Source organism: Manis pentadactyla, chromosome 4 (assembly GCF_030020395.1).
Source record: "Manis pentadactyla isolate mManPen7 chromosome 4, mManPen7.hap1, whole genome shotgun sequence".
NCBI lineage: Eukaryota > Metazoa > Chordata > Mammalia > Pholidota > Manidae > Manis > Manis pentadactyla.
The window spans coordinates 72,381,860-72,408,253 of NC_080022.1; the positions used below are offsets into that span (position 1 = coordinate 72,381,860).

General features: G+C 38.3%; 2 protein-coding genes across 7 annotated transcripts in view; both read right to left on the reverse strand.

The window, feature by feature from the left end:
- The window catches only part of MCOLN2 (mucolipin TRP cation channel 2), a 56,085-nt gene extending 54,157 nt beyond the window's left edge, over positions 1-1,928 (reverse strand). The window contains exon 1 of one of the 6 annotated variants that reach the window (XM_036890243.2): positions 1,671-1,928. Coding sequence is in view for 2 of the 6 variants with exons in the window: in XM_036890244.2 (XP_036746139.2) it covers positions 1,026-1,126 (101 nt within the window). In the remaining 4 variants the exon portion in view is untranslated. Of the gene's footprint in view, positions 1-699; positions 718-1,025; positions 1,473-1,670 lie in introns of those variants that run through there. The other 5 variants (XM_036890239.2, XM_036890244.2, XM_036890233.2 and 2 more) reach the window with 5 other exon arrangements.
- Positions 1,929-7,744: 5,816 nt separating this feature from the next.
- The window catches only part of MCOLN3 (mucolipin TRP cation channel 3), a 29,335-nt gene continuing 10,685 nt past the window's right edge, over positions 7,745-26,394 (reverse strand). The window contains exons 4-13 of the mRNA XM_036890318.2: positions 24,716-24,869; positions 23,522-23,606; positions 23,348-23,444; positions 18,767-18,866; positions 15,667-15,779; positions 15,435-15,584; positions 12,278-12,379; positions 12,045-12,167; positions 11,043-11,249; positions 7,745-9,491 (exon numbers count right to left, since the gene is read on the reverse strand). Coding sequence (XP_036746213.2) covers positions 9,357-9,491; positions 11,043-11,249; positions 12,045-12,167; positions 12,278-12,379; positions 15,435-15,584; positions 15,667-15,779; positions 18,767-18,866; positions 23,348-23,444; positions 23,522-23,606; positions 24,716-24,869 — 1,266 coding nt within the window. The 3' untranslated portion in view covers positions 7,745-9,356. The remainder of the gene's footprint in view (positions 9,492-11,042; positions 11,250-12,044; positions 12,168-12,277; positions 12,380-15,434; positions 15,585-15,666; positions 15,780-18,766; positions 18,867-23,347; positions 23,445-23,521; positions 23,607-24,715; positions 24,870-26,394) is intronic.

The following is a 26,394-nucleotide window of genomic DNA, read 5'->3' on the forward strand; positions in this document are numbered from 1 at the left end:
CAAATCTGAATTCCTTCAAAAGCTATTTATGTGGACACCCAAGCATGTGTCTCTTATACTGCAAGAATAGGAGCTTCTAATGATACTTACTGGATATGACTAAACCATTTGAGTCCTGAAGGAAATGTGCTAAGAAAAGTACTGGAGTCAAGATAAGAAAATAGATTATACACCACATTCACGATGAGTACAAGCCTGTCTGTCAGTCTAAGCAGAAGACAGTAAATGGACCCAGAGTGGATTTGCTTGCTATCTTTTAGGACAGTGCTTTTAGAGCTAAGTAGATGCAAGAAATGTGTAACTTCTAACTATCTGCCCCATTAGAAATAGACACATAACATTAAAAGAGATGGTTTATAAGTTACATGATACCGTCATTCCCTTGTAACATTCACAGGTATCTTGTTGTCCAAAAAGTTATGTCTTCCAGTTCAAATTTGGTCTTTCAAAAGTCTAAAAAATACATACCATACTTGCTTGGAATTAGTTAAATACTTATCTGGATAGCCACCAGAGATCAAGAAAATTTTCCTCTTGAATTCTGGCTTTCCATGATAGCATTACGTCCATTTATAATAGTGAGAACGCCATGCAGTAAAGGCCGGAAAGTGTCTATACTATTTTAAGGAAGTTTAAGCGTCCACGATTCTATTTGTTTTGCGAGCAGGGAAGGGGGAGACAAAGCCTGTTCGTACTCACCAATCCGGCTCAGCTGCGGGGCTGGGTGGGCACAGCTTTCGCTGTGGAGGTGGGGCCCCTCGGCAGCGTCATCAGGCTGAACTGTGCGCATTTTCATAACGGCAGAGGAATTGGGGTTAACCACACAACCACCCTCCTACCTGAGGAAAAGGCCAGTTTGTTACGGTAGGCAGAGCCCAGCCTTAGTTAACCAACTGCAAGCAGTTCATATAAGCATTCCCAAGGCACCAGGGATTCTGCTCTAGTCTAGACCAGACAGTGAAGCCGTCCACTAGAGGATTTCTCCAGAGTCTGATATCCTGAAAGATACAGCTTGGGCGCTTCACCTGACGGCGAACTTGCAAACACCTGATCCCCTCTCTGGCTTCCTGGCCTGCGGAAGGTGGTAAGACTGCAGTGTCAGGCATCCGCCCTCAGAACTTCCCATGACTTTCAGAATTCGCAGCAGGAAAAACGGTTCAGATCACACGTACTTTGGCCTCACCGGGACGGCCTCCCTGCAGCTGGAGCCCTTCTAGAAGCGCCCTTCCCGCCAGCCGCCGCGTGCGCTCCCACCCCGGCCCCAGAGCTGGTGGGCGGCCACTGCCCGGGCGGCATGGCCACAGGTCTGCCAGCAGGTTTGCGCGCGCCGGGAGGGAACCTGCGCGGAGCCAGCGCCCCAGTCCCGCCCCAGAGTCACCACCTCCGGCGCGCGCCGTCCCTCCTGCCCCGAATGGGCTAGCCGGGGGGCCGGCGGACAGCTTCTCAACTTGGTGCCCTACGGAATTTCCCACGTGGGAGCGAACCGGCCTCTCGAGGCCCGGGAGGCGGGCGGCAGCGCGGCAGAGCCAGGCGGGGGCGGGGGAGACGGCGCGGAGGTGCGGACGCGAGAAGCCCCGGGAAGGAAAGCCGCCCGGGGAGGGAGCCGGGAATGGAGGGTCCCCCCCCTGGCACACCCGGGAGGCAGAGGCCAGCGCCCCTGGGGTACTGACCTGCGGCAAGGCCCGCAGGACCGGCCTGAGGCTCCGTTCCACTCCGGCAGGTCCAGCGCCTCCACGCCGCGAGGCACGGTGCGGCCTCGAGAGGCAGGAGCAGGAGGCCGCGGGTGCGACGGCTGCACCTGCTGCGGCCGTGGGAGCCGGCCGGAGGCCCCAGCGCTGGCGTCCAGGGTGCCCACGGGCGCTGCGGCCGGCTGCTCCGCGTCCTGGGTGTCTGCCAGGAGGTAGGGCTGGGGAGAAGCGCCTTCTAAAGGGAACCGGGCGGCGGGCACGGGTGCAGCCCGCGCGCCGTTCACACCGCCCCCGAGCGGCCGGGCCGCGCACTCCCCGCCCTCCGTGGCTCCTGCCTTTCAAAGTTCACTCTTTCCGTGATTTTCCACTCTTCCCTTTTCTCCATCCATTCTTTTGTCTGTCTGTTAGTCGTTTCTATTTTGATGCGTACCTTACTCGGTGCAAGCGGAAGACTGGGTCCAATGGTGATGGTATTTGGAGGTGGAGCCTTTGGGAAATGACTAGGTGATGGGGATTGAGCCCTCATTAATGGATTAGTGTCCTTATAAAAGAGGTCCTGGAGAGCTCCCTTGCTCCCTTCCACAGTGTGAGGACACAGCAAAAAGACAGCTGTCCATGAGCCTGAAAGGGAGCTCTTACCAGGCACCAAATCTGCTCACTTCTTGTGAACTGTGAGTAATACATTCTGTTATTTATAGGCCACTCAGTTTATATATCCTGCTATAGCAGTCCAAAAGGAATAAGACCCTGCCCTTATAATCCATTGTTCTCTGCCTTTTCATTTCTCCCCATCCCCCAAACCCTGACAACCATTGATCTTTTTACCCTCTCTGTAGTTTTAACTTTTAAAGAATGTCATCAGTGGGATTCACATAGTATGCAGCCTTTTCAGACTGACTGCTTTCACTTAGTAATATGCACTTAAAACTGCTCTCTTTTCCTTGCTTGATAACTGAATTCTTTTTAGTGCTCTCTGGATATACCACAGTGTATTTATCCATTCATCTACTGAAGGAGGACATCTTGATTGCTGCCAAGTTTTGGCAATTATGATAAAAGCTGCTAGAAATATCCCATTGCAGGTTTTTCTGTGGACATAACTTTTTCAACTCACTTGGGTAAATACCAAGGAGCATGACTGCTGGATTGTACTGTAAGAGTATTGTTTTGTTTACAAACTGCCCAACCCTTTTCTGAAGTGGTTGTATCATTTTGCATTCCTAATCAGAAACAAATGAGAGTTACTGATGTTCTACATCCTCACTAGCAAAATGAGAGTTATTGTTGCTCCATATTCTCACCTGCACCTGGTGTTGTCAGTGTTTTGGATTTTGGCTATTCTAGTAAGTGTGTGGTGGTAACTCATTGTTGATTTAATTTGTGATTCTCTGATAACATATAATGTTGAACTATTTTTCATATGTTTGATATCTGTGTATCTTCTTTAGTGAGGTGCCTTCTTAGGTCTTTGATCATTTTTAAATCAGGTTGTTTTTATTTTTGACTTTTAAGGGTTCTTTGTATATTTTGTACAATCATCCTTTATCAGGTATCTTTTGCAAACAGTTTTTCCTAGTTTGTGGCTTGTCTTGTCATTCTCTTGACAGTGTTTTTTACAGAGCAGAAGTTCTTATGTTAATGATATCCATCTTGTCAGTTCTTTCTTTCATGTGTTGTGCTTTTGGTCTATCTAAAAAGTTGTTACCATACCCAAGGTCATCTTGATTTTCTCCTATGTTATCTTTTGGAGTTCTATTGTTTTGAATTTTATATTTACATCCATGATCCATTTTGAGTTAATTTTTGTGAAGGGTGTAAGATCTGTTCTGTTGTCTAGCTGTATGTTTTTGCACATAAATGTCCAGTTGTTCTAGCAACATTTGTTGAAAAGACTATCTTTTCTCCATTGAATTGCCTTTGCCTCTCGTCAAAGATCAGTTGACTACAGCTGTGTGGCTCTATTTCTGGGCTTTTTATTCTGTTCCATTGCCCTATTCGTCTATTCTTTCACCAGTATCACACTTTCTTAACTACTGTGGCTTTAAAGTAAGTCTTGATGTAAGGTAGTATCAATATTCCAACTTTGTTCTTCGATATCATATTGGCTATTCTGTGTCTTTTTCCTCTTTGTATAAACTTTAAAATCAGTTTGTGGATATCCACAAAATAATTGCTAGGAATTTACTGGGATTGTGTTGAATCTATAGATCAAGTTAGGAAGAACTGATATCAAGTCAATACTGAGTCTTCTTATCTATCAATATGGAATATTTCCCCAGTCATATAGTTCTTTGATTTCTTTCAAAAGAATTATAGGTTTCCTAATATAGATCTTGTACATATTTTGTTAGCTTTATAACTATGTATTTAATTTGGGGGAGTACTAATGTAAATGGTACTGTGTTTTTAATGTAAAATTCTGACATTTTATTGTTGCCATATAAGAAAGCAATTGACTTTTGTATATTAACCTTGTATCCTACTATTACCAGTGGAGAAGTTACTATTCTTCCCAGGATCATGTTTCAGAGGCAATGAAGAATGAAATCAGCAGACAAAGAGTACATAGCAACCAGCAAAGCTTGTAATGAGGAGTGAAAAGGAAAGGACTCCCACAAATTGGGAGGGGCTCCAAAGACGGCTGCCATTAGGACTGCAATGTCTAGGGGCTTAAAGCGTCTGGAAATCAGGGAGTCAAATTTACATGATTGGTGGGGTCTTATTGGTAGGGCTGAGATAGGATGGAAAACTCTCTTGTTTCTCAGGCTGCACTTTCCAGATGTCCAGGAGGTGGTTCCTTGTTAACTGCAAAGCCTTGACCCCAGCTCCCTCCTGCCTGTGCTTTACTGGGGCCTTGAGCTCTATCTGCCTGTGTCCCACTAACACCTATTTCACTACAACCTTGTTGTAATCACTTATTAGTTCCAGTTTTTTATCCATTCTTTCAGATCTTCTGCATAGACAATGATGTCATCTGCAAACCAATTCTGTTTTATTTCTACCCTCTCAGTGTGTATACCTTTTATTTCCTTTTCTTCCCTTACTGCATTAGCTAGGACTTCCAGTATGATGTTGAAAATGAGTGATGAGAGAGTACATCGTTGCCTTGTTGTTGATCTTAGTCAGAAAACTCCTAGTTTTTCTCCATTAAGTATGATGTTAGATGTAGGGGTTTTTTTTGTAGATGTTTTTTTTTCAAGTAGAGGGTGTTCACCTCTATTCCTAGTTTGCTGATAATTTTTTTACACTGAATGGGTACTAGGTTTGTCAAATGCTTTTTCTGCATGTATTGACATGATTGTGATTTTGTTTTCTTAGCTTTTTGATGTGATGGATTATATGAATTGATTTTTGAATATTGAACCAGTCTTTCAAACCTGAGAATAAATTCCACTTCATTATGTTATATAATTCTTTTTATACACTGTTGGATTCAATCTACTAATATTTTTGTTGAGGATTTTGCATTTATGTTCATGAGAGATATTGGTCTCTAGTTTTTTTTTCTTGCAATGTCTTTGTCTAGTTTTGGTACTAAGATACTGCTGGCTTCAAAAAATGAGTTAGGAAGTATTCCATCTGTTTCAATCTTCTGGCAGAGATTGTAGAGAATTGGTGTAATTTTCCCTTAAATGTATTGTAGAATTCACCAGTGAACCCATCTGGGATGGGTACTTTCTGATTTGGAAGGTTATTAATTATTGATTCAATTTCCTTAATTGATATGGGCCAATTAGATTGCTGATGTGATTTCTTATGCAAATTTTGGCAAGTGTGTCCTTGAAGGAGCTGGTCTATTTCATTCAGGTTTTCAAAATTGTGAGCATAGAGTTCATGATATTCCTTTATTTTCCCTTTAATGCCCGTGGGATCTGTAGTGATACTCTCTTTCATTTCAGATATTAGTAATCTGAATCTTCTCTCTTTTTTCTTAGTGAGCCTGGCTATAGCCTTATCAATTTTATTGATGTTTTGAAAGAACCAGCTTTTGCTTTCATTTATTTTCTGTACTAATTTCCTGTTTTCAATTTCATTGATTTCTATTCTGATTTTATTATTTCTTTTCTTCTGCTTATTTTGGATTTAATTTGCTCTTCTTTTTCTAGTGTCCTGAAAAGGAAAGATTGGACGTTAATTTTAGATCTTCTTTTCTAATATATGAGCTCAAAACTATAAATTTCTCTCTAGGCACTGCTTTTGCTGCATCTCACAATTTCTGATAAGGTATATTTTCATTTTCATTTAGTTCAAAATGTTTTAAAATTTCTCTTGAGACTTCTTCCGTGACTCAGGTGTAATTTATGTTTTTTTCAGTGATTTAAAAACAGAAAAACCATTCTAGCTCAAAAGCCTTACAAAATCAGGTGGCTTATAGGCCATAGTTTGCCAACCACTATTTTAAAAGCCTCTTCTTTTCCACTTGCTTTCTGGTGATGGCTTTATCTTATAACAGGTTTCCAAATATACATGAGTATATTTCTGAGCTCTATATTCCATTCATTGGTCTCTTAGTTTGCTTCTCTGTTAATACTATATAAATACTATTTTAATTTCTTTACTATAAAACTGTAGTATTGCTTAGTATTAGGTAGAATGAAGCTCTCCTTTCTCTTCAAACTTGACTTTGTTATTCTTGGACTTTTCACTTCATATGAATTTTAGTATTGATTTTTTTAATTTCATAAAAGCACTTTGAATTTTTATTGTTGTTTTATTGTTGTTCATACCAATTATATTGTTGTTATTGATGTTGTTCATATCAATTCATAGACTGATATGAAGAGAATCAAATCTTTACTCCGCTAAGTTGCCCCCATTCAGCATATATTATCTCTGCAATTATTCAGGTCTTCTTTTATGTCTTTTAATAGAGTTTTTGAAATTTTCTCTGGGAAGGATTTCTACTTGCTACCTTAGGTTAATTGCTGGATAATTTATAATTTTGTTTCTGTTGTGAATGATGTCTAGATGTTAATAGTGGAGAGGAAGCTTAGAGAATTGTTAAAATGATCGTACATCTGACAACCTTGTTGCATCCTCTTAACTAGTTTGGTAAGTTGTTAATTCTATTCGCTTTTCTGTGTATATCATCATACCTTTAAAAAGTGAAAATTTTGTCTTTTCTGCTAATCCATCACCTCTCTGTTTGCATGTATTAATTTAATTTGGAAATGGTGTGCTGGCCAAAGGATTAAAACTCAGTATGTATTATATATTCAAAGCTTTATTGAAGTAACAGAAGAAAATGGCACCTGAACTGTTTAAATAAAATGTGGCATCATTAAAATCAAAGTTCACCTGAAAAAGATTGTTAACAGACAATAGAAATCCTAAGATATCTATTTTGATGCCCATTAAGTCTCTTAGAGTTATTCTGTTGACTAATATGGTCGAGAAATAGAAGGCCAGTCCATATCTTGAGCCCATGAACATTTCCTCATTTGTAGCTCCAACAAAAGGATTTAATTGTTCCTTGGCCAGCTCTGGGCCATGCAGCCACAATTAACCAGAATCAGAATCACCCGGTGTTCCTGCTAAACTATAGATTCCTGGTCTCCCTCAAGACTTGACAAATAAGAAATCTCTGCTGGTACTACCTACATATCTAAAATTTTAACAAGATTTCCTGGTGATTCTTATGTCCACAAGCTTGAGAATCATTATGGGGTGGTAGGGAGGAGGGCAGAGAACCTGACCTCCAGACAAATGGGTATTGCCAACAAAAGTTCAGCCTCAATCTCCTTTTTGCTCCCCCAGTCTAAAAGCCCAGGAGAAGAAATGACTTACATTTTCTATTCTTACACTATGTTGACATACATTATGTTTACATATATACATACAAAAGGAACACTAAAATGACTGGCCTATAACTTATCTGCTTACCCGGATCAAGCTATCATACTGGTTTGGGGACAGTTCAAAATATCAGTGCTGTTTCTTTCAGGAAATAGAAAGATATTCTCTCATGGGCATTATTACTAAAAATATGGACTTGGAATTTATCAGGGACTCCTGCCATAATAAAATGACTTGAAGAATCATGAGACATGAAGGTGCCAAGTTATTGGCTATAATTCCACAGCAGAAACATAATGACTTCAGGGCAAAGTAAAACTCCAGACCCAACACTGGGTCAGTGGTTTCATGTTTCCATTGAAGTATTACTTCTAATCCAGAAGTCTCACAAGGAGTAAAGTAAAGCATTTATCAGATAATAAACATGATTCCAAGATTCACAATGCATTCTAGTGAATTCTAAAATTGATTGTGATATAAATGTTAGAACTGGACGAAAGATAAATATACTTACCTAGAGATTTAGATTTTCTATTTTTTAAAAGCCACAGGTACTACAAAAATAGTTTATACTCATTGTAAAGCCTCACATTTTAACATTTAAGAATTTAACATTTCTACTTGCTACCTTAGGTTAATTGCTGGATAATTTATAATTTTGTTTCTGTTGTGAATGATGTCAACCACTATTTTAAAAGCCTCTTCTTTTTCCCTTTTAAAAGCCTCTTCTTTTCCCCTAATATGCTATGTTAATAAGATTTCAGTGTCTCAAGGTTATCTTCATTTAGTCCTTAAGACAAAAAAATTTAACAAATCAGTTTACTTAAAAAAAAGAGTTTACTTTGAGAAAACTTTCATTGTACATCATTGAATTCATTTCTATTTGAATAAATAACACATAATACAAGAATTCATGTTGTGAAAATCCCTGAAACTTCTAATCAGTGGTCTGTTAGATGTGGAGGCTTGCTTTTAATGTCTTTTTAAGGCTTACATTCCCCACTTATTTTTAAAGTTTGAGCATAATTGTTTTCCAAAATATGTTTAATGTGAGTTATAGAACATCTCCCCCAAGAAACCACAGTTCCTGACCCCAAACACTATTCTTTTCTGAGAGACTGAACGTGCCTCTAATGGGCACAGTAAATCAGTTTTTCAGAAGGCCACGCAAGTACTAAGAAAATAATCATTGTGAAATTGAAATTGCATTTGGTATGCACTTTAGTTTTCATATATGTATAGAATATACAAGTTTCAAGTTTGTACTTTAACATTGAAGAAGAAGAGAAAACTTATACACGAATGCTTAAAAACCCAGTCCTCTCCACAACTAAAAGCAGCCAGGTAACAGTTGTCCTTCAGAATCAAATATTAGGCTGTTACCTGGTGGTGGTGGTTGCTTTCTTATTCTACCTTTTAAGAGAAGGTTTTAAAATGCAATGATTACTGGATATATAGCAATCAACCTCTGTCTTGGGGATGGAACCCTGAGAGTGGTCCAGGCCAGGGTTAGTGAGCTATCTGAAGTCAAACCAGGCATTATTTTCCACTGATGACACAGCACAGTCAGAATAGCTAGAAGAAAAAATGTAAAAGCTAGAGGAAAGAGGGCCATTCTAAAGCTATGGCAAAGTAAACAAGAAAGCTTCCCTCATTAAGGTTAGTTGTTTTTTAAATAAACCAAACATAAAGCTACAAAGACATTAAATATTGCTTTTAAAAATACAAACATAGTTCTTGATGGATTATAGCCATCAATTTGCTCAAAATAGTATTAGTCTTTGAATGCATTACACCTGATCTTAAAGTATCTATACAGTCTCCCAACTCAGCCCCCTTTATTTCCCTTGAGAGCACAGATTAGCCTGATAGCTACTTTTTACAACAGCAGATTATAGATACTGGAGGGTCATCTTCTAATCTGTATTTTCCAGAATTGGGTAGATCTTTGCACTCTGATATAAATGTACGCAGGTCAGTCTCTGGGAAGCCATGTTGTTGGTAATGCTATACAGAAGAATAGAAAAAAGCTCTCAGTAATAAGTCCCTTGAAACAGCTTTATTCCAAATTCAAAATAGATCATTGGCAAGGTAGGGCATCTCTCTAGAGGGACAAGCTAATCACTTCCAAAGTATTTTCAGGGAGATGTAGCCTCTAGGGCCATTTTTAGGTTCCACTAAGGTAAAGTAGGTCTAAGATTCTTCAGGGCTCACTTTGGCTCTCTTTTGTGGGTCTGGTTCAACCTCAAAAAGGCATGTTGGATCTAAGGGTAAGCCCTTCCTCCAGGGAGAATCCAGTCTGCATTCCCTTTTGGAGTCTCTCTTCCAGACAGACAGGTTTGTCTAAGGGCCTTGTATAAATATCAGTTTGGGATCTAAGATCTCTTGAATATGTCCTGACCCCAGGTAGCATCAGAAATAACTTGCCCATTTGGTTATTATGGAAAGAGGTAAATATGTAAACTATGAGTCTAAGGCTTGTGTCAACAGTCTAAGGCATGTTACTTTTGGGAAGTCAGATGTTATCCTTGATTAACATAGTTCTCTATGTGTAGAGTTGAAGGTAGTGAATTTTTAGAGCACCATGGGGAGGGATTTGGACAGGTACAACTACTCATTCCCAGTCACCTTAGTGACACAAGCACATACCTGGCTAAGCAAGTATTAAGGACAGCAAGTTCCTAAAATCTGATTCAGTAAGAATGAAGTCTGGCCCTGGCTTCATGAGCAAGCTACTCATAACTATCAACTCATAACCCATCAACTCTTCATGGCTTTCTCTTTATCCCTAAGAACATTCAAACTGCATCAAGTTTCATTACCCATCTCATACCCAGAAAGAAAAGTCCCCAAGTGGAAGTGTCTATACCAATTTTATACCTAATAGTATAAGGTTATCAGAAATTTAAGTATATATGGACATTTACTCTGCCTTTCCATATTTCAAAGGGCTCAAAACTGATTCTTAAAATATCCCATGTGAGTGACAATATGAATGATAACAGCTTTTCAAATCATGCTTCTGACTGTATAAAGCATACAGGGCTATTGCTTGTCATATCGACCCCTCCACTGTTCTGGAAACCAGGTCTCATGCAGGGCTTTGCAAAGAGTAATGGGTTTGTGTTGTATACTTGAAACCAATATAAATTGTATATCAACTATACTTCAATACAAAAAAGGTAACAGGTTCAGTTACAGCACACTCCAAAAGGAGAGGTCAGTTTATCTTTATAAAAATTGGATTTTTAAAGGTCCCTACAAAATTTTGGCTTTCTGAAATGCCATCTGTTTCATTCAGCCAATACCCTCTGGTCCTTATATTTCTAATAAAAGGTTAGAAGACTTGTTTGAAAAAGCAAAATTACTTAGAGACAAACTTTCAACATTATAGAATTCTATTTCTCTGTTTCTGTTTCTCAGTATTTAAAATTGAAGTCCTTTTCTAGTCTAAAAAAATTAACTTTCCACTGGTGTTCCTCCCCTTTAGGAACTATATTTTATTGCTACTCTACAAGTTCTGGAAAAAATGCTTGTACTTATGGCTCTTGAACCTACCTTAATCGTTTCATATGTATCAGTGATCAGCGCTATGAAAAGACTTAAAACCATATATATGAAAAGGCTGATGAATGAGTAGAGGTAGATTCTGCTAAACAACCAGACCAAGTAACTTTTTTGCTGCATGTTTGCAAATGTGGCAAACATATCATCTCCATTTATCAGAGAGAAAAGGCACTCAGAGACAATGTTCAGAGAACGGAACTGAAAAAAGAAAAGAGAACAGTTCACTTTCTTCCATGTTTTTTTCCACTGGAGACTTCATCCATAATGCCATATTAAAAACAGGGGAACTGAATATCCCAAGTTACCCTTGCAAACCAATAAGCTGAGGTAACTACAAGCATTTGCCTGGAGATACACACAGCATGTATGAGTCCGCTGTGTTTTCTGGAACAGGCAGCCTCTTCTTGATACTGTTCCTAAGAGGAGCAGCTGAACTGAAGCAGACGGGCTGGTCTGCAAGCTCAGGGCTTTTCTGAGTCCAGCCTTACCCTCCCTTTTACCTCCATAGAAAGAGGTCCTTGAAATGTTTCTGCAGATACCCAAGTCTCAACCTGCATGGTCTTAGTTTTCATTTTAAAAATTCATTCTTTCAAGATAGTGGAATTACAGTCAAGACTGTAACTCTGGTAACAAAGTTTTCAAGTATTTCTACAAGTTTCTCCCCATACTACTTTTTCAATAAAGTCACATTTCAAGGTTTACCCAAATAGCCTGCTGTAATATATATTGATGAATAAAATTGACTAAATTTGATTTTTCTGGTGGTAAAAAGGACTTAATTATCTGACATATTCCACAAAGTGAGTTGAAGTAGTTGAGTCAATCAATTCTCTAAAGCTGGTCACACTAGTTTATAAGCATGCAACAGATATAATACTTTCAACATTTTCAGGCTGAATCACAAAATGAAAGGAGCTCATTTTAAAAGGATAATAAGCCACTGGCACTATGCTAGGAGCTTACTAATACTAGGAAAAAAGTGTTTATTGGTACCTTATCATGGTAAGGCCCCAGCACAATCCATCCACAGAAGCAATAGCCTAAATAAATCATAGCTGCACAGCAACAGAACCTGATGACATTGGGCAGTGCTGCCTGCAGGGTGAGAATAAGGAGCTGGGAAGATAAGAGAGGTCATTAGGATCCCTTCACCCTTCAGCCAAAGCAATGTAATAACTGTGAAAGATGGAAATGTCAACATCATGGAGATTGATGCAATTCCTTACATTGTACTTCTGAAAGAAACCGAGGTATCGGATGACTCCAAGCCACACAAGCATGGTAGAGGTCCCAAGAAGTATGCTACAGACATCATAACTTGCTAGACTCTAAAGCACAATGCAAAATAATAATCAGATTATATGGTAGAAATTCATCTGAGCACAATATATTTATTGGGTCGCTATGAGGCAGGCTCTAAGTGCTATGGACAAAGCAGTGAACAGACAAAATTCCCTGCCCTCATGAAGCTCACATTCTAGTGGGGGCAGGGGTGGGGGGAGAAAGGGCAGAAATACATGAACACAACCTTTGGTATACCTTAGCTGGTGGTAAGTCTGAGGGGAAAATTCTGAGAAGGCAGTAAGGAATGACTAAGCGGTTGCATTTTAAATAGGGTGATCCGAAAAGGTGGCTTTGGAGCAAAGACCTGAGGGGAGTGAGGGGGCAAGCCAAGCAAACACTCTTGGAGAAGAGTGTTTCAGGCACATCAACCAGTAAGTACAAAGGCCACCAGGCAGGAGGGTGCCCGGCAAGACAGTGAGTCAGGCTGGAGTGAGCAATGGGGTGAGCACGGACCCACAGAGGCAGAGGCAGGTGATTCCAGGCCTCATGGGACATTTCACAGCTTTGTCTTTTACTCTGAACAGGGAGTGGGGAGCTTTGAACAGGAGTGATATGATCAAATGTGGGCTGTGCGGCTGGGAGCAGATAGTGGGCAGAGGGATGGTGGGCGATTGCAGTCCCGTAGGTAAGAGGCGACAGTGGCTTGGGCCAAACGGGGAACGGGGAGGTGAGGAGGTGGTTTTTGAAAGTAGATCAATAGAATTTTCTCTTGGATTTGACGCAGAGGAGAGAGGATTAGCAAAAGAGAAGAGTAAAGGCTGAATCTATGGTTTTTGTCTTGAGCAATGAAAAGAGTTTCCACTACTGAAGTTAGAGAGGTCATGAACAAGCAGGTTTAGACTGTGGAGGTGGAGATTTTACGAGTTCTGATTTAGGTATGTCAAATTTGAGAGGCCAAGTAGACACTGAAGTGAAGATGTGGAATAGACATTTGGGTATTTGAGACTGGAGCTCAGGGAAGTATTCCAAGCTGGAAATATGGATTTGGAAATCATTGGCAAACAGATACTATTTAAAGCCATGGGAAGGGATGAGATTGCCAAGACAGTAGCAGAAAAAAAGATATCCAAGCACTATACCTTTAAACACTTTAATACAAGAGAGATGGGAGGAAACCAGAGAAGGATAGTCAGAAGACCAGCCTGTGACTGAAGATGAAAACCAGGTCAGTGATTAGAACAGCAACAAACCGCACAAACAAAGAGGGAGTGTTTGCAGTGTTAAATGCTGCTGACAGGTCAAGGAGAGGATAAATAATTGATTATTGATTATAATTGATCATTAGTATAGCAATATAGGAGGTCACTGGAAAGAATACTTTCTATGGAGTGGCAGGGCAGCCTGATTGGAACAGATATGAGATAGAATGGAAGGAACAAAACTGGAAACGAGATTAACTACTCTTTTGAGGTCTTTTGCTATATAAAGGGAAGCAGAGAAATGGGGAAGTAGCTGGAGGGAGAAATAGGTTGAGACTTTTGTCCTTCCAGAAAAGTGAACAAAAGTTGCTAATAGAAATAATGTGGTGGAGAATGGGAAACTGATGATGCACCTGAAATGAAGAGGAGGAGCTGGAGCTAAGCCTTTGAGTAAGCAAGCAGAGACAGTATTTGGTAGGCATGTAGGCATGGGGAGGACAGCAGCCTGAGGAATGTATCCACAGCAACAGAGAAAAGGCCGTGTATTGAGGACTGACGCAGGTAGGGAGATGAAGGAAGTGAGACTTCGTGGAATTTCTATTCTTTTCTGCTGTTTTTGTGAAACAGGAAGGAAAGACATCAACTGAGAATTAGGATGGGCAGGGATGTTACAGGTTTCAGGAGGGGCAAAAATATATGAAATGATCATCTCTAAGACAGGGGAGGGAATGGTAGAAAACAGTAGAAAGATTGCTGGACATCATTAGGAACTCACTGAGATAATTCATAGTCAAGGTTGGTAAAAATAGGGATTTGCTGCAAATCCTCCCACTTCTCTTTTTGTTTTCCTTAAAGTTAAAACCCTATTCCAGTGATAAATGCTACAGTTGCAGTTAAATGTAACTAATTCTCTCCAGCGGGATGCGGGCAGAAATGAAGGCTGCCGTCCCTGAGCCAAGGCTGTAAGACTGTGGGAGAGCTATAGCCATACTATGACTTTCCTTCCACCAGTTGCAACCTGTTTGTGAGGTGACCTGGCATCAGTCACGCAGTCTGAGTGAGCCCTTAATGGCCAGCAGAGAAACAAGATGGGAAGAACTTGGGTCCCTGATTGTGTAAAGCTGAGTGACTTGTCAACTTGGAAAACCCACCCTAACTATTCCTGTCTTATCTGAGCCGTTGCATCTGTGGTCTCTGCCCAGGAATCGGAACCATGATAGGGTCCCCCACGTGGCTCATACTCACACTTTGTTGTAGTCAAGGCTAAAAAAATACAAATTTGAACAAACTTAGTTCAAATAATATTAGTTTTTTCATTCAACATTTTGCTTTGGCGGGAGGGTTGATTTCTAGGCTGCATTAATCCTAACTTAAAATAGAAAACTTGTGGCACATCAAGGGGAAAAGTAAGAGCCCGGAACATCCTGAACTTGAATGAACAAAGGAAAGCAACTACAGGTACTCAGGCAGTAGCGTCTTGGCCTCACACTCTCCTTCAGCCCTACTCTTTTTTGTTGAAGATTCTGGCATTTCTGGAAAGAACAACAAAAACACCTCTCATCTCAGTTACCCCAGTCTGTGCATGAATTTTGGTGTGTGTAAGAATCCACAGGCCCTGTCCCCAGAGTTCAGATACAAGTTCAGACTCAGTAGTTCTCATACAGGGCATTCTTCCCTGGCACCCAGATGATTCTGATGCAGAGGCTTAGGTATCACTTTGTAAAAAGTCTACATGAGAGATTTCCTGGCTAGACTTGAGAAAATTACAGTTACAGATTTTAAATTCACTTGATACAATGTTTGACAGAAATCGTTTACTCTGTAAACTCTCCCATTCTGGAAAAATACATTACCATTGATACACATCTGAAACTAAGGGCATACATAGAAAAAAAATTACCTTAGCTTGGATTTCCATTTTCAGAACTGATCCAGTGATTGTCAATATGTCACTAATGATAATTGTAATGTACCATCCATTGACAAATTCCATTCTATCAGAAACAGAAACTTCCTTCTTATAGTAAAGGAGGAAAAACTTGGTATATTCCTTCAGGGAAAAGAGGGAGACAGAGTGAATTTCTCCACCAATCAAAATGTCCATAGCATTCCTTGAAAGTAACAGCCCCTACCTGCTGAAGTTGAAGTCCTCTAATCACAGATCGAATGCACAGCATTAATGAAGCCAAACATGTCAGAATTACAAAGGCATCAAAGATCATCACGTAATGAGTGTTCTTCTGAACTGGAAGGAAAGAGAATTACCTGCTTATGTAGGGGGACAATAATATGGCAACATCATTTTCTTCTTTTCATTTTTAGCCTCATTTATTTTAACTGCTGCATTGCATACCACAATATAGATGTACAATACTCTACTTGTAAGGATACTGAGGTTGTCATCTGTTTTTCCCTTCTACAAACAATTTTTCAATTCCTCTTTGTGCACAGGTGCAAGTGATTCTTCTGGGGAATGAATATATAAAGGTGGATTTCTTGGATTAGGGCATATGTATATTTCTAAAAGGAGATCCTAAGAATTGCTCTCCGAAGAGATTGTGCCAATTTATATATCTACATATATCTTCACATCTTCTTCACCATTGGATATCAGAAATCTTTAATTCTTGCCAGTCAAAAGAGCAAGTCTGTAATTCCCAATGATCTGAAATGCCATCTTTATTGGGTATCAAATTATTGTATATATTCAAGTACCATATCTTACCCTATTGATGTTATGTGTCTTTCAATGCTTAAGACAAACTCCTCTCATTATTCTTTCCTGGAATTTTTGCTGGCTATTCTTGCTTGTTTATTTTTCCATATATTCTTTAAAATCAGATGGTCAAATTCTGATAAAAATCCTACTGGTAATTTTTTGAGGGAAGGATTGTGTGAAATTTATAGACTAATTTAGGGAGAATTGATATATTCATTATGTTGAATCTCTTGTTCAAAAATATGGTATGCCTCATTAATTCAATTCTTCTTTTTGCATCCTTCAGAAATATTTTCAGATCTCATATGGACCCCTCACACTATTCTTTTCAATAATTTGGGCAATCCAAGCATCCTTTCCACCAAGGCAACAAAGAAAAAAAGCCCTAATAAATATTCTTTCCATTAGAATTTAAAGAAAGTTAAGTCTTTTTAAAAATCACACCATAAAAGATCTTTAACTATCAGCTTGTGATCTTTTATTCTTAATACAGCTTCCCTGCCTATTCTCTTAAAATATACTTATCTGAGTGTACAATATGTATTAAAAACTCACTCTGTGCCAGGTATTTTCTAAATGCTGAGGATACAGTGAACAAGATAGAAAAGACCATCAACCTTGTGGAACTTCTACTGCAGCCAGAGAAGCAAGGAAATAAACAAGCAAATAAACAAAATGCTCTTATATAGGGGCAAGTGATATGAAGAAAATAAAGCATAATAGCTATCATCTATCGATGCCACACATTGTTCTAAGCACTTTATTTGATCCTCACAGCAACCCCAGTGAGGTGGGTATGATTATTCCCACTTTGCAGATAGAAACCTGAAGCACAAAGATGTCACAGAACTTGCCAAGGTTACATAGCCAGTAAGTGGCAGAGTCAGGCTTCAAATGCTTGCAATCTGTCTCCAGCATTTGTCCCTCTATATTGGTGGCTCTTGGCATCCCTTGGGAATTTGTTAGAAGCAAATACTCTCTCGCCTTACTCTAGACCCACTGAATTAGAAACTGCATTTTCACAAGTTCTCCAGGTGACACTAAATTTTGAGAACCACTGCTGTATACGAGGGAGGTTTGTGGGGGGGGGGATGGGGAGAAGAGAGGCTCATTTACATTGCACAGTAAGGGAAGGCCTCACCAACTGGGCAGTAGGTTTCAGGTGAGAGCAGAGTAATGAGGCAGAGCCACCCATGTAGGGCTTCTGGAGAATCATAAATACAAAGTCCTGGCCAGCATGAGTGGAGACAGGTCAACAGAGACGTCTCAGACATAGCCTGGTCTGCTACAGAGTTTGTCTTTATTTAACAAGTTAGACTACTTTCTACCGATAAAGATAAGCACTTAAGACTCTGTAACAAAACATCCCATTAATGTTGGCCAAGGGGCATCTTATTATTACCAAAATGTCTAAATCATCTTTAGAAAAACTTAAAAACTAAGAAACAAACATTTGAGAGAAATCCTATATGCCAGATATTTTATATGCTCTCATTTTTCCCTATTCTAGAGATTATGGAGAAGTATTATAATGTCTACAGATGACAAAACAGGCTTGCATTTCACATACACAATTTTGTGATTGAAATAAAATTTGTGATTCAAGGGTCTCATATATATATTAAGTTACCTAATTGAAAAATAATACTAGAACAAAGAAATTTTATTTCATTTATTCTTACTATCTTATCACTACTTATGAAACCAGTGAATCAACCAGTAGGAAACCCTAAAGCATTTTTTTCCATGTATAGTATGAATAAGAACTGTTTTGTATGGAGCTGGGAATACCATGTCTAAGCAGTGCCTGGGATGATTCTGCTAGAATCCAAGAACCCCTGACCTAATCTTTAAGTCTAGTACAATTTACCATTATGTTACTTACAAGGGACCATAAAATGAGGTAAATTCTTTCTAGTCATTTTTCTCCAGTTCAGGTTCAAAATTCTCAATAGTATTTAGTCTATACCTGAATTTGTGTCCGTATTTCTAGGAATGCATCTTTTCCTCATTTAGTCTACTTTTTAATCTGGGTAGAAGATAAAAGGTGTGGAATGCTTCAAGTCAAATCCTAATCACTTAGGATTTGTATGACCATGGACACTTCTAAGTCTTAGTTTCTTCATTTGTAAAAATAGGGATGCTGCCTGTCTCAAGGACATTTTAAAATACTGAAATGTAGGTGGAGGAACTTATGCAGTAAGTACTCAATAAATATTAGTTTTGATTATATGTGAATGTTTTGCTGGAGGGATTGTGAGCAATTTTAGTAAAGAGTTGGTTGCTGAGGGCACATGGAAGTCAGGGAAAATAATTTCAATTATTAGTAACATTTCTATTGCCCAGAAACATCAGATATATACAATGAATTCATCTACTTGCAGAGAATTAGGGACTTGGGAATGGCCTGATTCTTTCATTTGATGTTCCACATGTCCACAGGACCAGTAATTTAATAACCATTTTGTACTATTAGATAGCCATTTTGAAAACCAGTAAAATTCATCACTTACTTGATCCAGATATATGCCAATCTTTACATTCTTTGATGGAAATGTCATTTTCTAAACTTATCTTAATTCTTCCACTATGGGCCTTATTGTCAAATGTTATCTGTGAGGAACAGAAAGAGTCAAAAACACACCTATAGTGTTTGAATCCAAGATACTTCTACACATCTTTCAAGGTGACAGGAGACCCAGAATCTCATTCCTGACCTGCTGCTGATTCCATTCAACTTTGGGAAGTGCCCTTTATCTGTGAAATGAGAAGGCTGAACAAGATCTTCTATAGACGCCTCTTAGTATTTAAAATCTTGTTTCTTGGATAGTATTCCAGTCTTGGACAACTTATAAAACAAGAAAACTTTTCTCTCCTTCCCATTTTATATATCTCTTGGGGCCCTCTTAATATGAGCAAGAGCTGGTACAAATGTGTTTTCCCCCAACCTCCCGGCAGGGCCTTAACTAGGGACAGATTTTTAGTGCTGTTATAGTTTTTACTAACACAGGTTCATTATTTCAATCTCAAAACATTTCAGGTAGAGATTTTTAAATTTTGTTCATTCTGGGCCTAGATTTTGTAGTCACTCTAGCACCACATGTATTACAAAGGATGTGGTGACAGGGAGTTGCTTCAAGGAAATGTCTTCATATGCTTCAAAGAATTGCTTCGAGCCATGTCTTCCTTCAAGGATAACCATCTCAGGACATCAGACACCAAATAGAATATATCCATGCCAGAACACCTTCCATAGTTCTACTGTCTTCTCCTAGTTGCTCCACTTTCCCCAAGCAGGTACAGGCAAAGCAAGTCAAAGAAATCAATCTCCCTTTCTCTATCTTTTTTTAGTACCTCCACTCTCAAGCCCTAAAGAAAAAATTATTTTAAGAATTTGTAATTTAAATGAGTTTTATTGCAGCATCTTCATGTGGGGTAATCAGATATAAGACTGGGAATGAGTTTAATGACTCTAAATCACTCTATTTTTCCTCATGTTGGATCCTCAGCTTCCTTCCTTGACAAGCAACCATGGTCATTGTCAGTTCTGCCCATCTCTATAGCTTCTGGAGAACCCAGCCTGTGGCCTCACACAAAACAGATGCTTAGTATTAGTTTCCTTGGTCAGAAATTCTTGCCAAGAATAAAGCATGCTTTTTCTATATAAATAGCCTCAGTGCCTTACAAATAATAGGTGCTCACTATATATCTGTTGAGTAAATATGCTTTGGCTTGATGTTAATCACATTTCAATAAGGCTAGAAGAAGGTGAATTCTTCAAACAAAGAAGAAAAAATATTAGATGGGATTAAGAACAGATTAGATAGCACAAAAGAAAAGATTATGAATTTGAAGATAGAGCAATAGAAACTATACAAAGTGAAACACAGAGGAAAAAGCCTGGAAAGTAAACTAAAAACAGAATTAGTGAGCTGTGGGATGACTTCAGGTGACCAAATATACATGTAATTAGGATCTTTGAAGAGGAAGTGGTGGGGGGAGAAGAGACAGAAAAAAATATTTGATGAAATAATGTTGAATAAACATCAAATATAATGAAAACTATAAACCCACAGATCCAATGTTCAGTGAACCACACACACAAGAAATAGGAAAAACTATGCCAAGGCATATCACAATCAAGTTGTTATAATCAGATATAAAGAGAAAATTATAAAAGCAGCCAGAGCAGTCGATCCTATACAGAGGAACAAACATGATAACAGCAGATTTCTAATTAGAAATAATGCATGCTGGAAAAGCAACATCTTTAAAGTAGTACTGTGGAGAAAAAAACACAGTCAACCTAGAATTCTATGCCCAATGAAACTATCTTTTAAAAAATGAAGGTGAAATATTTTTTCTGACATTCAAAAGCTGAAACAATTAATCACCAGCAGATCTGCACTGTAATACATGTTAAAGAAAGCCCTTCAGACAGAATGAAAATGATACCAGATGGAAACCTGGAGCTATATAAAAGAATGAAGCACACTGGAAATGATAACTACATGGGCAAATATAATAACTTTTTTCATATTATTTAAATTGTGTCAAAGGATAAGTGATTGCTTAAATAAAAATAACCATGTATTATATGGTTTATAACACATCTGGAAGTAAATTGTATGCCAACAATAACATAAAAGGCAAGATAGGAGAAATGAAAAAATACTGTTGTAAGATTCTTATACTCTACATTAAATAGTATAATACCACTTGAACAGACTATAAGAATTTAAATAAGTGCATTAGAAACCCTAAAATAATACAATAGAGTTTTAGCTAGTTAGCTAACAAATTTGATAAAATGGAATACATAAAATAATTAATCCAAAAGAAGGTAGAAAAAGAGGGAAACTATATTAAATGCTATTTAAATGGTCTAAGCTCCTGATTAAAAAGTAGAGATTGTGAGTTTGGATAAAAAAACAAGACTCAAGTCTATACTGTCTAACAAGATACCCATTTTAAATATAAGACACAAACAGTTTAATATTAAAGGATGGAAAAAGAAACACCACTTAACTCTAATCAAAAGAACACTTAAATGGCTATATTAATGTCAAACAAAGTAGATTTTTGAGAAAAATGGAATATTATCAGAGGTAGAGTGCCATTTCATAATATGAGTCAGTTCATCGAACAAACACAAGAATCCTAGATTTTTATATACCTAAAAAATAACTTCAAAATACATGATGCAAGAACTTATCAAACTATTATGAATGAATGCTAATGCACTATATTTACATTATAAATCCAACTGGGCACAATGGGAAGATTTAATAAATAGCTGTTAAGTGAATCAAGTATACAGTATATCAGATAGGTAGGCCCTTTATATATATATAGTATATTGTATATATCTTGATAACAACTTTGTCAGGTAGGTGGGCATTAATTCTGTTTTACAAATGAGAAAACTGAGGCTCAAACCAATTAAATTGTGTAAAGTTACAGAGCTACTATCTAGTGAGCTGCAATTAAAAATCTCAGTTTGTCTGACTCCAAGGTCTCTGCATTTTACATCAGGTATATACTTCCCCAGTTCATATTTGCTTGCAGCAATGAAGTTTCACTAATTTATAGGGATTAAACTTATCCTTGATAAGTTTGAACTTATCTTATAGGGATATAAGCTCTACCAGAGTTCTGTGAGATGTGCTGCTACATCCAGAATGCACAGGCATAGCTTGGGGTGATTCTACAATAATGGCAAAAATACAACATCTGCTTGAGGCAAACAGGCCAGGTTGCTTTTACCACTGTATGGAGTCACTGAAATAGATCTATGTTTCACAAGTGTTTCATTTATTCATTCAACAAATATTTGAATCACCTACTATGTTCTTTCCGGAATTAAAAGATTTTTTAAAATGGTTCCTGCTTTCTAGGAGCTTTCTATCTAGGAAACTTGATTATAAACACCTAGAAAATCCTAAAACAAAGGAAAAGGTAGTAAGCCCACACAAAATAAAAAAACAAAACCTGGGAGTTCAGAGCACAGAATGAATTTCAACAAAAGCATCATAAAAGGGTGCATGAAGGAGGTGTCAGGAGAACTAAGCCTTGAAGGATTATAAAACTTCTGAAAAGTACCATTTCTCAATTCAAGGAGGGAAGAGTGGGTGGATAGAGAAGGAGAGAGAAGAAAAAAGCCTGGATAACAGCTCTATTTAAAAAAAATCAAGTACTGTAATACTGAAAGTTCATAATTTGCTGGTTAATATCTGCATTAAAATTTGTAGCCTAGTTCAAAATAGTTTTATAGTACTAGTGCTTTTCCTTATTAAATGATATGTATAATTGTTACATTATACTATATTCTGAAATATTTTTAAACTTCACCCTCTGGAAACTTTATTTCTCATAGCCAAGTAGTTGAATATTGTGGACATAGTTTTTGATACACACTGTTGCTAAAGTAATAGATATCTGACTCATACGAAGTGAAGCTGCATGAAATACTGTCTTGCATCTGCCCATGTAGCTTTGGGTTACTGTGTCTGATCCTCATGGAGTGAGTGAACTCACATGAAAAGCATCTTGTGCTTTCTAGACAGCATTAATAGCTCCATTTGTAACTGAATGTAGAGAAAATAGATGTAAGAGAATGGGCTGAGGGGGAGAAACTAACCAGAGCATTCAGAAGCAGCACAAGGAAGGTACTGGGAGCCATAATCAAAAGGCTGCAAACATCTATGGTGAGGAAACTCAGCAGCAAGAACCCTTGACAATGACCTGAAGCAGAAGTCGCAGACTTCTAAGAGCCAACCATACAGAACCTAGAAGTCTCTGGTCCTTTTATGTTTGAACACTCACCCTATACCAGGCACTGTTCTTGGAGTAGAGACACAACAGTGAAAAGGCAAGGTCCCTCCCCTCATAGAACTGACACTGAGGTACAGATGACCAATAATTAACAAGTAAAAAAATTACAACAACAAAATAAAGCTAGCTGCACTGGTGCTTCTCTTATGCACACTCAAATGGAAGCATCCTATATATTTGATCACAAGTAGATGAGACATAACTAGATAAAACAATTTTTTATCCAGACTGAAACCAAATTCAGCCCAACCCACACTTACAGTCACTGTAAAGTCATAACAGTCAGGAAGCTCCTGATGACTAATGGTCTGCAGATTAATGGCCTTTAGTTTAAACTGCAGCTCCACTGTTAGAAGTCTAGAAAACAGAAGAGACTGGTGCAATGAAAACATATACACACAAAAATGAGTTACACTCCCGTCGGCTTCCCTCACCTGTGAAAGTCCAGTGTTAAATTGAGTTTATTTTCTTCTAGTGTTCCAATATAAACAGATTCATGTGGCTCTATAAAGAAACATTCTGCCATAGAAAGGAACAAAACTTAATATAGCATCTAAAATAAATAAACCGCATCTTGAAAGAATAATGCATTTAAGACTACATATTCAGATTTGAGTATTTTTCTGAATTAAGATTTAAAAGCTAAACATCAATGCCCTTTGGTTACACTGAGTCATTTATTTTTAAGGCACAAATAGCTACAATATTTCTGGGGCCCATGGAGAGTAGAGATGAATCTAAACTCTAGTTCATTAGCAGTCTATGTAATGCTATCTTCCTTCCTGTCTTTTTAAGCCTAACCTTTGAGTCCCTTCTCCCTTTTTTGTGTACTAAGCATAGGTTAGAAGTACTTTCAGTGCCTAAGACAAAGTTTTCTAAGTTTAAAGGATCTATTTCTTAAAATAGTATGTGTTGAAAATTTCTCTTCAAAATGCACTTTAATAAAAAGGAAGACAGCATCTTAGAAGGTTTTCACTAGTCAGTACTGTAATCCTTTACTATTCTATGAAAACAAGTCCCAGTGGCTATTGTTTAAAGTGTTTGAATACTTATTTTCTAACTCAGTGATGTAAGCTAATGTTTTTAGTACAAACTGCAAATAGAACTTTGCTTGTGAGAATAAGCTGTACAATTCTATGTTCTGTCCCATTCTTCCCACAAATACACTGAAGAGTGAAGTGCAGGTAAGGGAAGGGTATTTTATACATATCAAGAATTTGCAAGCATATGTTTTAAAAGGATAGTATCTGTCTACTTAACCGGCTTATCCAGCATGAGAGACAGTGGATAAGAGCACAGGCAGCTTGGATCAAACTTCAGCACTGCCTCTTATAGCTCTGTCTTGAGCAGATCACTTAACTCTCTGAGCCATGCCTTAGTCCCCTATAAAATCTAATAATAATAAAACTTGCCTTCTTGTTTTTTTTAATGAATAATCATGAATTATAGTAAATGGCTTAGGAGAGTACCTGCCACATATAACTCCTCTATAGTTCTTCCTAATAGTTCTTACTTATAGTTCTTCCTAATAGCACAGACCAAATCAATGTTTTCAGAGATGAAACTACTGATTTTAAGTAAAATCAAAAAATTAAGAATAGAAACTTTAGCTGATTAGAGAAGATCACCAGTTTCAATTTCAGAATCAATGTCAAAGGTGTCATTTTCAGGAAAGATGTTTCCTTGCTTGTAGAAGTGCTGACAGATTGCCATAGGAGATTCCTCCGAACCCTCTCTCTTGTAAGCGTGATTCCCAACTGAGACATTGCACAGCTGCAAGTACTTCAACCAAAAAGAGAAACAGAAAATGGGAATACCAGTCAGGGCAGAAGAGTAGCCATGATTCCCCACCCTCCCTAACTTTGAAAGGAGCAGAATCTAATCTGTCTGGATGGAGACATTCACATCAGTACAGAGTAGATGACCTGCTTCTGCGCAGCAAGACAGCAGAGGACAAAGAGCACTTATGAACTATTGTTCTGGATTCAAGTGTCATTGCTGTGACTTTATAGAAAGTCACAAACTTTCTAAGCCTCTGTTTTTTTATTTGCAAAATTAAAGGCTTGAACTCCATAATCTCTGAGGCTCTTTTCTCCTTTAAGGAATTACGTTCAGGAACTGATTTTTACATTCAGTGTAAATATAAATTTTATTTTTCTTTGACCTATTTCCTGAAAACTCAGAGTTCTGCTTTACTATTGTAATATAGGAAAGGGGATGCAATTGCTTCAGGCTAACCAGCAAAACTTTTCTTAAAAAAAAATTGTTTAATCTTTGTCTTTGCAAGAATACAGGTTAGTCATGTTCACAGCAGTATTCCCTTGTCTTAGTCCACTAAATAAAATAAAATGTTCCTTTTACAAGTTAAACTCTCATGGAATCTTGGGATAACTGTCCACCCAAACTCTTAATGGGTTTCTGTAAATGGAAACCACAAAACAAAGTGTTTCAGACCTGCCTATGAACAGCATGGTTTGGCACAATTGGTGATACAAAGACAGGGACATGGTAACTATCTCCTGGAATTAACAAAATTTAGTGGAATGGACACATAGATAAATAATTCTATTAAAAATGCAGGTGAAACACTCTATACTTAACAAAGGAAATCATCTATAATCTGGGTCTGTGGATGGATTCTGAGCTGGGCCTTGCTGAGGGCACCAAAGAGCAGACGTTCTCAGATTTGATGCTTGTTCTCAGCCTGCATCTAACTTAACCTGCCTGCGGTGTTGGATGCAGCTGAGTACATTCTCCTTTAGGGGCCATAGTCTTGTCTCCACAGAGGACTCACAGGACTGTTGCAGGGAAGATGTGAACTAATGCATGTAAAGCCCTTAGAGCAGTGACACCCACAACATGGGTCTGTTCAAGACTCTGCTCCTGCTGTTCCTTCTCCCTGGAAGGCTCTTTGTTGAGATAACCCCAGGCTGCCTTCCCACACTTTGTCTGCTCTCTACTCACCTGTCACCTTAAGAGAGGCCTTCCCTGATTCACTTCCACCCATTCACTCTGCCTACTTCTCTCTCTCTCTTCTTTTTACAGTATACTTATAACCAATGGGTAGATGGCATTTTATTTGCTTATTTACTGCCTATCTCTTCCTTTCAGAATATGACTTCTCAACTTTGTTTGCTGCAGAATCCCTGCACCAAAATATCTGATACATAACAGATGCTAAATATTTGAGTGAATAAATGTTAGCCTTTGCTAATGTATAAGAGTCTCTCCCCTACTGAAAGCCTCCCATGGCTTTCCATCTCCCTCAGAACAAACTTTAAGTTTTCCTTCCAGAGCCTATGAAGCC